Below are 15,415 nucleotides of genomic sequence, written 5' to 3'. Positions count from 1 at the left end.
CTGCGTGGGTAGAAGCCTTAAGAAATTCCTAAATCCGGGGTGTATCGGTTTGTAGACGTGTTAGGTAACGTTCCTTTTCAGCCATTCTCGCCTATTTCTAGCCACGTTTATGTTCTTTAACGTTACACAGCGAATATACTTGTCGTTCCTCTACTATACAAGTTAACAGCTTCCATGATTACAAAATTACGTATATGTTGACTGAAAAACGAAAAAATTTTATAGACTCAGAAAAAAAGAAATAGCTATCGTAAAAACGAAGAAATAACAGGCCTTTCTATTTGATCTTTATATGCGAAACATGCCCTTTATTCAAAGCAATATATATACAACTTGATCTTCGCGAGCCTTAACTATTTTTAATATACGAATATATAAATAATCAAATATAAAAATAAAATCATTATTATATTTATACGATAAATCAATTTTTTATTACATCTTTCAATTAAAATACTGTAAACATTTTTTTAATATATCTCAGGAATATTCGAATAAAATAATAAATAAGATAATTATCACACTAAATGTTTTACTATCACACAATGATTACTATCACATTAAAGGTGTTAAAAACAGCCTGACACTAATAAAAAGAGTAATTCTGTAGAAAAACAAAGAGACCATTTCGCATTCCTGTTCTCATTTCATGAACAGATAAATCTATCGTCAAAGCAAGTTTAATGGTATTAGTAGTAAACGTCTTTACACTTAAGACGGATTCACCTGGTCGGTAAGAAAAAAAGAAAGAAAGAGTGAAGAAGGTGAGAGAGAAAAAGAGAGAGTAGTCCAGGATAAAATGGAATCTCTGAAAGCAAAAAAGAGAGAGAAGCTTCCATTCTAGGAACAGCAGCTGTTCCTTTCCTTCGGTTTTCTCTCCCCGCCCTTTTTCGAGCTCTTTCCTTCAGCAGCTGCACTCTGTTTCTCTACCTACGCTTCTCGAACCTTTCACAACGGCTGGTTGGCCGAGCAACGACGAACCTCCTATAAGATTCAGAAGAGAACACAAGATCATCTGGACAAAGACAGAGCAGCTTGGTTTCGCTACAGCAAACCACAAGAACGAATATCGTGAGAAACTTTTATAATAATATCATATTGATACCGAACATCGTGAGACTCTTTCTCAAGCTGAAAAAGCAAGAATAATATTGTTTGAACGACCTTATACACGCGAATTCCTTTGTAAACTACATCCAGGAAATAAAGCACGCTAATACACCTGACAGAATGAAACATTTATAACTTATATAATATAATATAGTTAAATCAACTTCGAGAAAGTAATTATTCTAGAATAAATTATATTATTTAAGAATTTTTCAGTAAAATATATATTATCAGTTTATTCTATAATTCTATATTCTATCGAAATAAATTTCATATAAATGTGTAGATTTTTAAGAACTTTATTACAATATTAAAATGAATATTGTTCTTGCAATTAGTATGATACATAGGTAACGATAAATGCAATCATTTATTTTCTTCCTTTTACTTATAAAATGTACTAATGGAGTTTAGTTAAAAAGTCCTGAAACACTATATATAATAATTTTTTCAATATTCAAAGTTTATCTTCTTTTTCAATGGTTTTTAATTATCGTTAAAAGTAATATCTCTTTATTTAAATAATATTATTAATAACAATAATAATAATAACAACAAATAATAATATATCAAAGATTCGTTATACGTTGTAAATCAGTTCTACAATAAAGCATAGTTCATAATCATTCTAACGAAGCTTTCCGTGTTTCGAAACAGGTAGTAAGGTATCCATGACATTTAATCCTTTTATGCTAGGGTACGTAACGATCTTTGACTCAACTAAAACTTGCTTTCGCTTATCGTTAAAGTACTATAGTGCCTATTAAAGAAAGAAACAAGTAGAAATTAGATAGAGTAATTAGACGTCTTAGAAATCGTGACCGTGAAAAAAATCAAGTTGAAATCAAACATGGTTAATCGTCAACTTATACGAATTTATAGACATTATAAGAGTAGATATTAACCCTTTATAGTTCTATACGACTTTGAATCACATATCAACGTATAAACATTTTTATTAAATCTTATTGTTACCGAATATGGCTTACATATGTTATTTTAAAATCTCATTCTGCTAACCAATCAAAAATTCTTTATGTAGCGATTATCAACTCTAGCTTGAAATATCAGAGTATATTTAATATCTTTAAAAATTGTTCTTCAATTGTTAATTTGTATTTACTATTCGTTGATAATAAATTATATAGATTTTTTTAATCGTATAGGAAATTAAAACTATAAAGGGTTAAAAGAATAACCAATTCAAATGAAATTCTAAAAATTTAACTTACCATGAGTCAATGCCAGTAAAGCCAGTAAAAACATAGTAAAGATGTAGGTAGGTGCTTTACACCCCCCTCCTGGAGGTTCACGCCACATCCTGATCGCACTGATTTTCACCTATATAGTACACAAAACACACGTCTCAAACGATTTTGCACTTTTTCTTCGATTTTTTCGTGACAATCGCACCACCCGTCTGGACTGGACTGTTTCAGATACTCTCGAGTTCGATGGAAGACTTCCATTGTACGATTCAAGACGTTACGTTATTATCGATCGCAAAGAAAACGTCTGGGCTCAATCGAAATCATTAAAACATTATGGATAGCACAATAAAAAAAAGGCAATTAAAACGATTTAAACTAAGTATACATAAGCATGTACAGAAACGTACGATAACATATTTGTTTTAATCTTGAATATAAGAATTCGATCTAAAATAAAAATAAATTATCTTCGGTAATCGGTCGTACTTAGCAAATTTGCGTATATTCCTACGATTATATACGACCAATAATATCTTAAAATATGCATTCTAAATAATACTCAACACAGCATAAAAAGCTTATGTATATTTATATTTAACAAATACCTATAAGTGATAATCGGCAAACACGCATTAGAAAAATAATGATAAAAATAAATATGCGAACATCTCTACTATTCATGGAAATTTGTGATTAAATAAATAAAATAAAAATATCAAATAATCGATGTGTTGCCATAGAAAAAGGAAAAAATAAATTGAAAACTTGAGTATTGACTTATTAAAAGATCTTTTGAAAGATCGTGTCTACTTAACGTTAGCATTTCGTTCAAATTGTGCCTGAATCGTTCGAGTCGATTTCGCATCACTAATGTTAAAATCATCGTTAAGGCGAAGTAATAGGTCTGACGATTTTTGAAAGACATGGTATCTCGCATCGTACACGTGCTGAATCTCTGATGGGCTGAAAGGGTCGCCGTTGGACAGCGATGGCGGTCGTAGAAACTGAGAAAGGAGTGACAAGTGAAATAGAGAGGGGGTGGTGAAGAGGATGAGGTAAAAGACAAGTAAACCCCCTCTGAAAGGGAGGAAAAGGAGGGGGAGAGAAGCACACGGAGGAGAGAGCTGCTCCCTCTCTCACTGGGTTTATTGATCGCAGGGTGCGGAACGGACCGAGCTACCCTTCGTGCATCCGTACGCCATGCTTGATGGTATTTGGTCCAACGAGGTAGTTTGCTCGTTTGCCCACAGCTTATCTCTATTCCTCTCTGTCCTCGCTTATCCAAAGTTTTACTGAATTATAAATCAAATTTAAAAGAAGGGAAAGCTTGGTGACAACAAAAAATTAAATAGTTAACAAATATTGCAGTTAAGATTTGTACGACGCGTGATTGAACAAAGACGATGACGATGGCGATGACGATGACGATAACGATCACGATCACGTTCTAGCTACGATGATGTCACTGTCCTCAGGACGATACGATCCGTCATCTTGAAAGAAACGTGTTAGCCAACCAAACGAGACAAACATGCTGACGGTAAAAAGCGTGGCTTTGTCATGCTGTGAATCTTAGTCGTTTCAGTCTCTCTCTCTCTCTTTCTTTAATGATCCTATCTTTTTCATAAAGAAAAGAATAAAGAAAGTGAGCCCGAGAAAATCTGGAGTAAGAGACGGGACAGAAAAGAAGAAAAAAAAATAAAAAAGAAGGTAAAAAGATCGTTGAAGGGGAGTCGCTCTTGGTGGTAACCAAGGCAACGCGCAAAGCGTAGTAAGTGTAAGCTCGTGGCGAACAAATTTTGAACAAATGATTTTAAAATGTTCCAATACATATTTCCTCCAGTGGAAGAATATAAAGATCATTTCAAAAATTCATGTAAAAAAGAAAAAGACGGTCATAGAAGATAAACGTCACTCGTTTTGATTTCTTTGAATACTCAAATAAGGACGATGCCGCTGAGATTCTGGCTTTTTTTAGCGATAAACCGCAGCTGAACTAGTTAAGTCCAAGCAAAGGCTGTAGTACGATTGTCACAATTCGATGATTTTCAGACGGTGATCACTCGCGAATGGTACATCCACGATAGATGATCACGTGCACGCGCACACACCCACAGGAGAGAAGGATGAGATTATCCTTGAAGGATATTCTCACGCTCTCTTTTTTTCTTTCTTTTTTTTCTATCTTTCAATCCTTTTTCTCTTTTTTTTCCCCATCAAAGTGGCGAAGCACGATCATGATAAAAAAAATTACTTGAAGATATTTATGTATCGAATCTTTTCGAATAATCACGTCATTAACGAGAAAACTTACGTACGTACCGAAAACGACAGCAGGGCTTACAGATGCGCGTCGATCGTAAACGAACGTAACGAAGACCACGTAGTTCCTTCGACCGTAGACGACCGAAGAATGTGAGCTGGTGAACGGCGTCACTCGCCTCGACGGTGCTGCTACCTCCACTTCAGTTTTGCACGCCTTGATGGGGAGGAAGGGGAGGCACTGAACTCTCACGACTGGATGCTGGAGAAGGAGGGGAAAAGCGCCGGTTTGCTTCCTCGAGCATGCAGGAAACAGTCAATGCTCCAAATATATATATTCCTATATAATAACATATATCCTATATTACAGACACAAATATTGACAATGTAGATATACAATAATATATGAAACGTTACATAACATTTGGGACGTATTAACAACTTATTCTCCATCTGATAACATTACTTAATTAATATTAATAATTTGTATACTGTTTCGTAAAAGAGTGCATATAGTTTTATAAAAAATTATTTAAAAATGTTTATATATGATTTATGTATATATGTATGTGAGCTATTAAATATAAGATAATTTAGCTTTACACTTATGCAAATATATTGCAAACGTTTATGTATGCAAAAACATGTGCAAAAAAACGTTTACGTAGAAACAAAATATGCACAAAACATGATAAACAAACTTATTTAATCGAACTTTATAATGCACTTACAATTAGCTTATACCCCCCGCCGCCATCATTTCTTATCTACATAAATTGTATATTAGCTATTCAATGTTGATTGTTTATATGGATAATGTAGGCATGAACTAACCGCTGAATAAACCATGAACTACTTTATGACTTACATATGTTTTTCCCAAAAATACGTTACATAGCAGTTTTCTGCAAATATAATTTTCAACGTATTCATTATCTAAAACAAAAACTAGTTTAAATCAGTAAAATAATAATATTTTATAATGATGGAATAACAATGTATTCAAAATTTTTGAACATAAATTCAATTAGCTAGATAAATATTTTACTATAAAATTAAAGACTAGTAAATACTTTTCAGTAAATTGAATATAATTCTTAAAATAAACGATTATCATCGAAATTAAATTTGCCAAGAAACATAATAAAATAGAATATATATAGAAATAAAATATTTTCTAATATCTACGGGATTGTATTTGAAAATTTTAGCAGGATAAAAATCGATATTTAATTTCAAATGTTTTAGATATGATATAAAGTTTTCCATGATTGGAATATATCACTACAACAAAAAAATACAAACGTTTGGTATGATTTCTAAACGATTATTACGAATATTTAAATAGTCAACGATAATAATCATGTTTCTTCTATTTTCTATATTATATTTAGAGCAAAAATAGACAAAAAAGGGCAGAAATATACAAAATAACTTACAAAAATACGAACAACAAAATATATGAAAATGCGCGCGAAAAGTTTACTTAAAACTTAGAAGATAAAAATGTTCTCAGCAAACTATCGTTTTGTTGAGAGCGCCATCTTCTGAGCCCATTGATTGGTGGATATTAATTGTAATAATATGATGCATTTCATTTAAAAATTCTTCTTATAAGATTGTATATTATATAAATACTACAGGTTATTGTGCCTCAAATCATAAAATAAGAAGCAATTCATATATAAATAAATAAATATCTTTTATTTCGTTTTTCCTCCTTCAGAGGTGCTATCTTCGTTTTATAAGAGAATTGGTGAAAGTTCATTTTTCAATGGTCGCCGCCTTAACGATACTCCGATTGGTTTGTTTGAATGTTGGGGGTATTTAAATATGGACGTCAAATATAGTTTTTCCGTTATAGTATGTTGTATTTTCATTTTTTATTTCTCTTTATTTATATAAATAACGGATTGTTTATTAGGAAAATAATTTATTACATTTACAAATTATTCATACCTTTGAAAGGGCTAAAACAAATAAATTTGATAAAAGAAAACATTTTCTTTGTCCATTGAACGATTACTATTGTAAACTAAAAATACATAAGTCCGTAAAATTCTATACTTTTTATATTATTTTTTTATGAATGCTTATTATGGAGAAATATCAATATATGAGAGCATTTATATCAGCTGCCTTGGAATATGCAAAACATCCAAGTGAAACAACTATATCTGCTATACAAAGAAATCTTGGGGTAAAATTATGACAATTATTATTTACATAAGTCTTTTTAATTTTCCGTATTTCCTATAAATTAACTTATTTCTATATATTAAACATCTAATTAAAAGACATTTAAATGTATTCCTTAAGGTCATAAGTGTGTCATTGGATCTGTGCATTTTTGATCCTACAACTTCAATAGCTGCTGAATTTTATGTCAGCTTACACGAGCTTATGAATTCTTTAGGATCTAGAACAACATTAATTTGGAGTACTGTAGATGTTCTACAGAATGCTTGTCGAAATACAAATGCCAGACAAGCTCTTATTCATACTTATAAATTTGCTCCTATATTAGCACGATTATTGGAGGTAAATGCTAGAAATATACACACAAGATATATGATGACCTTTCTAATTTTAACTATCTTCTTAGGCTAACTTGACAAGTGAGAAGAGAATACGTGTTTTGAAACTTCTACAAGAATTAACTTATGGTGTCAAAATTTCTTGGCAAGAGGCACATTTACCATATTTAATATCCATTTTAACTCAATGGGTAATGCAAGTGAAAGAAGAAGAAATTATTGCCCTTTCTTTAGGTGTACTTGTAAATCTTTGTTACAAAAATCTTGCAGCAGTTTATACATTAATGCGCACCATTGATACCAAAACATTCATACGAACGTTATTAAGAATTCAAAGCAATAATGTTAGTACAAGCGTTCCATGTTGTAAGCTTTTGATTATACTTGAAGATACTAATACAAATATATCAGAAAAACATATATTGGATTTTGCTGCTGTTACATTTACAAGTTTAATAAGTGCTCTTAAAAAAAAAGATGTATTATTGTTAAGACATATTATTGATTTCTTTGAGGATGTTGGACAAAATGAGCATTCGAGAACTATACTACTTACATATACAAAGTAAGTACTACAAATAAAATATTCTAATGAATTTTGTCTTTTTTATTAATTTTGTTAATTTGTTTTTTTAGTTATAGTAAAGATGTAGAACAATTATTGGCTACTTTAGAATGTGATTCTGATCCAGACTGTGTAGCACTCTTAATGGAATTTTTACTATCATTAGTGAAATTAAAAGTAACTGCTTTGATTCCATTATACCCAGTATGTGTGAAGTCAGCTATGACATGGGTACCCGTAGAACAAGTAAGTATCTTTCTTCTATTTATTTCTTTTTCTATCTGTCTATACTTATTTCTTTTTCTATCCGTCTATATTTATTTCTTTTTCTTTTCATTTGTAGGTATGTTCTAAGGCATTAGCACTCATTAGGATAATTGTGATTGAATCACGCCGTACAAAGATTTGTACAGAAGTTCTTACCGAACTAGATCCATCTGTTCTTATGCTTATAACTAGCACAGAGGATGATGAAATGCAAGAAAAAAATGAACTTCAAAATACTGACACACAAGGAAGACTTGCTGAATTGATGCAATTATTTCAAGAAATGGTGAAAATTTCAGGACTTCGATCAAAGGTGTTGAAGACATTTAGTGAACAAGCAATGCGTAAATTGTTAAAACCAATATTGGAATATGAAGAAACTACAAATCAGGATTGGCCTGGAAATCTTATTCAAGTACAGTAACATTGCAAGTTTCCAGCATAATTAAAATTCAATCTCATTTGAAGCTTACCAAAAATTGCTTATTTAAAGTATAAATGACTCTTGTTTAAATTCTTGTAGAATTCTACAACAAATCTTTATATACATGCCTTAGTTTTAACAGCAGATTTGGCAGCTAATAATTCCAATTGGTTAACATTATATTCTGAATTACTTCGGAAAAAACAAATACAAATGATAATGGCATTAGCATTATTCACGGGTGATGGAGAAATTAAGCACAAAGTTTTACAATTAACATCATCTGTAGGTTTTCCACAAGAATGGTAAGTTAGATCCAAACATATATATATATATATATATATATATAATTACATACGTACGCTTATACATGCTTACATTTAAATATATGTTTTTTTCTTATAATCAGTGTTGCAGCAGTAGCACAATGTATGAGACAATTAGAGCCTTTAGTTTTAGTACAAAGCAATGCTAATACTGTAACTGGACTGGGAATCAAACCTAACATTAATTACAATGGAAATGATATGGCTCCATTATTTTCATTTAGTCAAGAGGAACGCCTTAACGCTTTTATAAACAGACTTGAAACAGCTATTGAGTCTAATCAGATAGGTGATATTACAACTTCAGCTGTAATGGAACTGTACGAATACAAAGTAATATTTGCATTTTTTCCTATATCATAAAATATAATAAACTAAGATCTACATTTATATCTCTGTTTTAGAGCTCAGCCTGCCAATATTACACTACAGTTTTTCTTAATCTAATTATGCTTACTATATATTATAATATTTAGAAATTTTATTTATTTACTTTAATAATAATTCTAAAGCAGTGATATGAATGTCTATTATAAGAAAAAATAATATATAATCATATAATTATAACTTATAAAAGTTAGCAGCTATGAGACATGCAGAAAGAGCCATGCAATCTAGCTTAGAAGCTGCAAACAATCATGCCACTAGTTTGCAACATCGACTGGCCCAAGTAATAGCAGAATCTAGTCGTTTACATCAAATGTTATTCGACACTCAACAATGTTTAGAGGGTATAAAAGCCGAGAAAGTTACATTAGCAATAAAATTTAATGAAGTCGAAAGTCAAATGAAGAAAACACTTTCTATTAAAACACAAGTAAATTCAAATTTTCTAGAAATTTAAATAATACAATTGTATGAGTTGTGTATATGTATAAAGGAAAGAAAATATTTATATAAATACGTATGATAATTTTTTATAGGAAATTGATGGATTAAAAAAAATCGTAACAGAAAAATCTGCAAATATCGATCAATTGAATAAAACATTATTAGAACGTGTAAAAGAAATAGAAATTTGTATGAACAAAATCGATACATTAAGTAAAAAAGTAGTAGAATTGGAGACTGCATGTTCAGTTGCAGAAACAAATGCTACAGAGTTGACTAATAAAAATCATGAGTTAGGCAAACTTTTATATAAAATGCAAGATTCCATTAATAAAAAAGAACAAGTATGTAAACTTTTCATAAATCATATTCAATCATTCATCATATTATATTAATAAATAATTTCTTTCTTACAGATTATAGAATTAAAAAATAGTGAAATAGAAGCTAATCAGAAAGATATATCGGCACTAAAACAAGAACTTCAACAATTAACCAACTTGACTAAGTCTTACGAACAAACTTTAGCCGAAAAAGAGCAAAATATAAAGAGAATGACTGCAGAATTAACAGACCTAAGTCGAATGAGAGATATGATTTTTGAACTTACAGCCAAAAAAAAGGATGATTTGAATACAACCTAATAGAACAATAAAATAAAATAATTTTATACTTCTGACCAAAAATAGTATTGTTACAAATTTCTTTCTTCTCTTTTTTTGGCTCTTCTATATTTATCGAATGTAACATTACTATTTTTATTAAGGATTTACGTGTAAAATACGATTTTCATATTTTATTATAGTATTTGCAATATACTGTGCATTTAATAATGTTTCTTACACTTATGAAAACTAAACAAAAATATAAAACTAATATAGTTTGTAAAGTACATATCTATCCTTAAAAAAAAAAGATTAAGAATATTAAGGAAAAATATTTGTAAATAATCATTATTACTAATACACTTTATTATAATTATGTTAAATAATCATCGATAATACAATATTAAATTCTTACGGTAACAGAATATATCTTTTTTTTCATTTAAAAGATGAATTATGTTTTAAAAATGAAAACAAAGAAGAATAAAAGGAAGCACTTGGACTAATTAAAAAATTAAATATATTTGAATTTGTTTTTCTCTACGTAATTTTATTTGAAATATTAAATACAACAAACTTGACTTCAAAGTTGTTACAAATAAAAAATATGGACCTTATAATGACAAAAAAATCTTTACAAATAACAAATAAGAACTTACAACAATATAGAAATATATACATTTCTGTAAAAAATAAAGCAGCTCAGATAGTAGTTAAATGGAATATTATTCCAACTTTTTTTTGGAAAAGACAAAGAATAATAAAAAAGACGTTTTGACGAATTGTCAAACGATCATCAATTTGGTAATGGAAATGATCTTTTCTAAGTAAAGTAGATGTAGTTATTAATCAAATTAAAAAGATGTTTAAAGGAGTAAATGATGTAACAAACTTATTTTCATTTATACTCCCTGCAAAATTAATAGAATTAATGAGATAAAATTGTAAAATCTACTAAGATGCTTCAATCAAATTACCCAGATGATTTAACAAATAAATTTCTAATGCAGTTCGTAATGATTTCTACCATTTTATATTTATTTGAAACTTTGCCAGTTACCGTAACAACAGTGGAAAGATATTCGAAATTAAAAAAAATTAAAATTTATTTAAGAAATTCTACCGGAGAAGAGCGAGACTTCATAATTTATCTCTTTTAACAATAGAAACTAAAATGGTTATAAAGATATTTTATAAGGATTATGATAAAATAAATGCTATTAAAATAAATTATTGTTTTTCTTTCATTCAAGGTTCATTATTTTTGACAATAAATAAAGAAACGGCGTGCCATAAGCATCAAGATTCGATTTAAAAACGCCGCGCTTATACGCCGATATATATAGATATACAGAACGCTCGACACTCGATGGCCAAGACGTAAAATTCTCGCTACCGAAAGAAAAAATATAAAAAGAGAAATATCAGTTTATTGTCTCACTCGCACTCGTATAAAGAGCGCTCAACAATCGATGGCCAAGACAAAAATATTCGTTATCGCATGAACAAATAGAAAGGGAGAAATATCGGTTTCTTCTTTCAGTCGCACTTGCATTCAAGACCGAGAGTCCCGAAGATTGCCGAAGATCCTTCGTTTATGATTAGTACACACAGACGCTCGCACGCACACTATCCCGCTCGCGTGTAAAAGTCCACGGAGAGGTAAGGACTTGTTTTTCCTCACTCTTACAATTACTTTTACCACTCTTTCTCGCTTATTTTTGAAAATACGAAGATAAACCTTAGAACATTTTTTATGTATTTTTTAATTCTCTACAACTTTTGTTTAAAGCTTTTTTCGATTAAATGCCTAGATTCTAAGATAAAGCTATTTTTTACCTTTTTTTTAAGACGCTGAAATCAAATTGCAAAAAAATAGCACCATTCGATTCAGCGTCGTAAAATTACCCTTATATCAAGTTTGCATTAGTATGCATAAAATTAAGGCATTTTGGCTAAATTTCAATAGCCTACTATCCCTTATGATTTTAAAATCATACCGGTGCCCTTGGTGGGAAAAAACTTATTATTAGCGATTATATTTGCTGCAATTCGTTTGATTCATTACAACTGAAGTGTGTTTTTCTGGATACACTCCTTCCGTCCTTACAATGTGGAAGTGGAAAAGGATAGCATTTTTTTTCGAGCAGAGTGAGAAAGCGCATGCACGAAAGCGTGCACAGCACGGAAGTGCTCATCGAAATATTTGTACTCTAGTATCGTTTGTATTCTTTTGGTGATCTGTGGTATCTGTTGGTTTTTCGTTTAAGTAACAATAAGTTACACACGTCAGCAAGTTTTTGAAGTAAACTTCTTTGCGCGCATTAGGGTAAAATTTTTACGGAAGAAACGCAATAATAATAATATTAGTGACACGAAAATGTGGGACGTTTTTGTCCAAGAAGAGGGAGAGAGCGATTGAGACCGATTGAGAGAGAGTGAGAAAGGGCAAACGTAGCATGAAGCACATGCCATGGAGCGAGAGTAGGGAGCAAGCGAGTGAGAAAGTTTGAGAGAGAGTGAGATAGGGCGAACGTCGCATAACGCACATAGCCATGAAGCGAGAGGAGGGAGAGAGAGAGCGAGAGTGAGAGAGAGCAAGAGAGAAAGGGAGATCGAGAAAAAATACACGCTATTGGTTGATGTATTCGTTTAGTAGTTAAATATTAGAACTTCAGATGGCAATTCTGTCGCATAACTGTAGCGGAAGGAACCAGGAACTTGAATTCTATTAGTTCAAACACTGATCGCAACTACTATTTTTATGTAACATTTATTTTATTCATAAACTATTACAAAACAAGAACGGATAACAAAAATGCGTTGTTGATTGAGCACGTGTAACTTCTTAATTCATTTCTTTATTTAAAATAACGAAAGAAGAAAGTCTTTGTAACTATGGAAACATTAACGTTCCCATAGAAACGTTGTTAGCCGTGATAGAGTGCTAGCGCTAAAGTAGCTTGGCCAAAGAATCAGCGGTGAGGATGGCAGCGCTAGTCGTCGCATAGGATAAGGTAGAAATCTGCTTATCGACAGCAGGCCGCTACATAATTGTAGCGAAAGGAATCAGAAACTTGAATTCTATTGGTTCAAACACTGATCGACACTATTATTTTTATGTAACATTTATTTATTTATAAACTATTACAGAACTTTTGAACGGGTAATGAAATATATTGTTGATCGGGTGCGTGTAACTTCTTAATTAATTCAGTTATTTATAATAACTGAAGAAATTCTTTGTAACTACGGAAACATTAATGTTCTCATAGAAACGTTTTAAGCCATAATAGAGTTCTAGCGCTAAAGTAGCTTGGCCATAGAATGAGCGGTGAGAGTGTGGCAGCGCTAGTCGTCGCAAAGGATAAAGTAGAAATCTGCTTATCGATAGCAAGCCGCTACAGTACTCCCCCCCGAGCGACTTAGGCTAACCGAAGTCGTGAAATGTATTCTCAACCTGTTTTAGGTTGGTTCGAGATCGGAGATTGGCTGTCGTTGTTGTCCTCCACTATCGGGGCGATGTCCGTTTGCTCAGTGGCCTCGAAGAAAGCTGGTTTGAGTCGTTCCGTCGAAATCGTCGACGGCTTCCCATTAACGTTGATGCGGAAAACGCTGTCCAACATCCTGTCCAACACTTCGAATGGGCCCTCGTAGGGTTGACAAAGCGGTCCTGTAGAACCTCCGACCCTGACGAACACGTGGGAGCAAGTATGTAGAGTCTTATGCACGAACGCCCTAGTCTTGGAGTAGTGCGTGGCTGGTGCTGATCGAACTCGACGCATTTTTTTCCGAATGGCCTCGAGGAATATCTGTGGATCGTTAGCAGGTTGGTCACTGAGGAAGTATTCGCCGGGAAGCCTTAGCGTCGTCCCGTAAACGAGCTGTGCTGCTGTTGCTCGAAGGTCTTCCTTAAAGCTTGTGCGTAGGCCTAGCATGACGACGGGAAGAACGTCGACTCAGTCTTGCGTACCGTGGCATATGATTGCAGTTTTAAGCGAACGGTGCCATCGCTCTATCATCCCATTGGAGGCAGGATGATACGCGGCTGTCTGAGTACGTTGGCAACCTAAAAGTTTTGTCAAAGCTTGAAAAAAAAGTAGATTCGATTTGCGAACCTCGGTCTGTGGTCACGACAGTGGGTGCTCCGAAGCGAGCGACCCAACCGCTGAAGAATGCCTTCGTGACGCTATCAGCTGATATATCGGCGATAGGGATGACTTCTGGCCACCTGGTGAAATGATCGATCATCGTAAGGCAGTAACGGTAATCTCTTGATAACGGTAGTGGTCCAACGATATCGATATGGACATGATGAAAACGTGTGTCTAGTATTGGAATTCGTTCCGGAGTGTTCTTCGTATGCCGATGTATCTTGCTGCGTTGGCACGGCAGACAGGTGCGTACCCAACGGGTAATATCGCTGCTCATGCCGGGCCAGACGAACCGTTGCGCTATTAACCTCTTAGTGGAGCGTGCGCTGGGATGTGCCAGGTTGTGCGAAGTATCGAAGATGCGTTTGCGAAGCGTTTGCGGAATGTATGGTCGGACATCCGTTCCAGAGACGTCGCAGAAAATGACTGTCTCGGTGTTATAGACGCGTAACTTTCGTAGTACGAGCGACGTTGTTGCTCCAGGATCGATCAGGGCAGCCAGTTTCTTGTCTCTCGCTTTATGTTCTGCCAGGTCCTGTGTGCTGACAACGACAGGCATGCTGATTTCCTCTACCCTGGAGAGCGCGTCCGCAACTGTGTTCTTGTCGCTTGCGACATGGATGATATTGATAGTGAACTGCCCTATATAGTCCAATTGTCGTAGTTGTCATGGTGACGCCTTGCTCGCCTTCTGTTGAAAAGCGAAAGTTAACGGTTTGTGATTAGTTTTGATTATTAGATGTCGCCCTTCGACCAAAAAACGGAAGAACTTGAGGCTGCTATAAATTGTTTGCAGCTCTCTGTCGAAAGTCGAGTATCTGGTCTTCGTTTGCGAGAGCTTTTTCGAGAAGAAGCCTAAAGGTTGAAATTGATCCCCGTTCCGCTGCTGCAAGACTGCCCCTATAGCGTGGTCGGAAGCGTCCGTCTACAGGATCAGCGGTGCATCCGCAATTGGATGTGCAAGTAGCGATGCTTCGTCAAGTTGTCGTTTGCAGGCATCGAACGCGCGCTCGGCGTCTGGGGTCCATTCGATAAGTCGCCGGTCCTTCTTCTTGGCGTCTACCAGATAGGCGTGCAACGGTGCCTGCACCGATGCGGTGTGTGGAATAAAACGACGATAAAA

At 33.4% G+C, this 15,415-nt stretch overlaps 3 protein-coding genes and 1 long non-coding RNA gene across 53 annotated transcripts in view; 2 read left to right on the top strand and 2 right to left on the bottom strand.

Moving 5' to 3' along the window:
• Positions 1-4,791, bottom strand: part of LOC122518963 (Down syndrome cell adhesion molecule-like protein Dscam2) — a 67,824-nt gene extending 63,033 nt beyond the window's left edge. For 33 of the 50 annotated variants that reach the window (XM_043638478.1, XM_043638266.1, XM_043638312.1 and 30 more), the window contains exons 1-2: positions 4,644-4,782; positions 2,343-2,451 (exon numbers count right to left, since the gene is read on the bottom strand). In XM_043638478.1, the coding sequence (XP_043494413.1) occupies positions 2,343-2,430 (88 nt within the window). In that variant the 5' untranslated portion in view covers positions 2,431-2,451; positions 4,644-4,782. Of the gene's footprint in view, positions 1-2,342; positions 2,452-4,643 lie in introns of all 50 variants that reach the window. The other 17 variants (XM_043638159.1, XM_043638144.1, XM_043638134.1 and 14 more) reach the window with 4 other exon arrangements.
• LOC122519178 lies at positions 2,629-4,192 on the top strand. The gene is made up of 2 exons (XR_006304266.1): positions 2,629-3,861; positions 3,952-4,192. It is a non-coding gene; the product is annotated as an uncharacterized LOC122519178 (long non-coding RNA).
• A 1,752-nt stretch (positions 4,792-6,543) lies between the features above and the next one.
• On the top strand, positions 6,544-10,485 carry LOC122518002 (restin homolog). The gene is made up of 10 exons (XM_043636647.1): positions 6,544-6,783; positions 6,903-7,124; positions 7,189-7,685; positions 7,757-7,931; positions 8,029-8,367; positions 8,476-8,681; positions 8,786-9,035; positions 9,280-9,519; positions 9,626-9,877; positions 9,950-10,485. The coding sequence occupies exons 1-10, from the start codon at positions 6,673-6,675 to the stop codon at positions 10,175-10,177; spliced, it is 2,520 nt and encodes an 839-aa protein (XP_043492582.1). The 5' UTR covers positions 6,544-6,672; the 3' UTR covers positions 10,178-10,485.
• Positions 10,486-13,593: 3,108 nt separating this feature from the next.
• Positions 13,594-14,076, bottom strand: LOC122514640. Its single transcript, XM_043631613.1, has one exon. It carries the CDS (start codon positions 14,074-14,076, stop codon positions 13,594-13,596), a length of 483 nt encoding a protein of 160 aa, XP_043487548.1.
• Positions 14,077-15,415: the final 1,339 nt, after the last annotated feature.

The sequence above is a fragment of the Polistes fuscatus genome, unplaced genomic scaffold (genome assembly GCF_010416935.1).
Source record: "Polistes fuscatus isolate 324 unplaced genomic scaffold, CU_Pfus_HIC Scaffold1, whole genome shotgun sequence".
In the NCBI taxonomy this organism is placed as follows: domain Eukaryota; kingdom Metazoa; phylum Arthropoda; class Insecta; order Hymenoptera; family Vespidae; genus Polistes; species Polistes fuscatus.
The sequence above is the reverse complement of the archived record's forward strand: the minus strand, read 5'-3'. Positions and strand labels throughout refer to the sequence as shown.

Excerpts from the sequence above, each read along its gene's own strand:
- LOC122518002 (XM_043636647.1), top strand. The coding sequence starts at position 6,673 with ATGCTTATTATGGAGAAATATCAATATATGAGAGCATTTATATCAGCT. Across the intron at positions 9,036-9,279 it reads TGGAACTGTACGAATACAAA|TTAGCAGCTATGAGACATGC; the intron begins GTAATATTTGCA and ends AACTTATAAAAG. Across the intron at positions 9,520-9,625 it reads CACTTTCTATTAAAACACAA|GAAATTGATGGATTAAAAAA; the intron begins GTAAATTCAAAT and ends AATTTTTTATAG.
- LOC122514640 (XM_043631613.1), bottom strand. The coding sequence starts at position 14,076 with ATGCTAGGCCTACGCACAAGCTTTAAGGAAGACCTTCGAGCAACAGCA.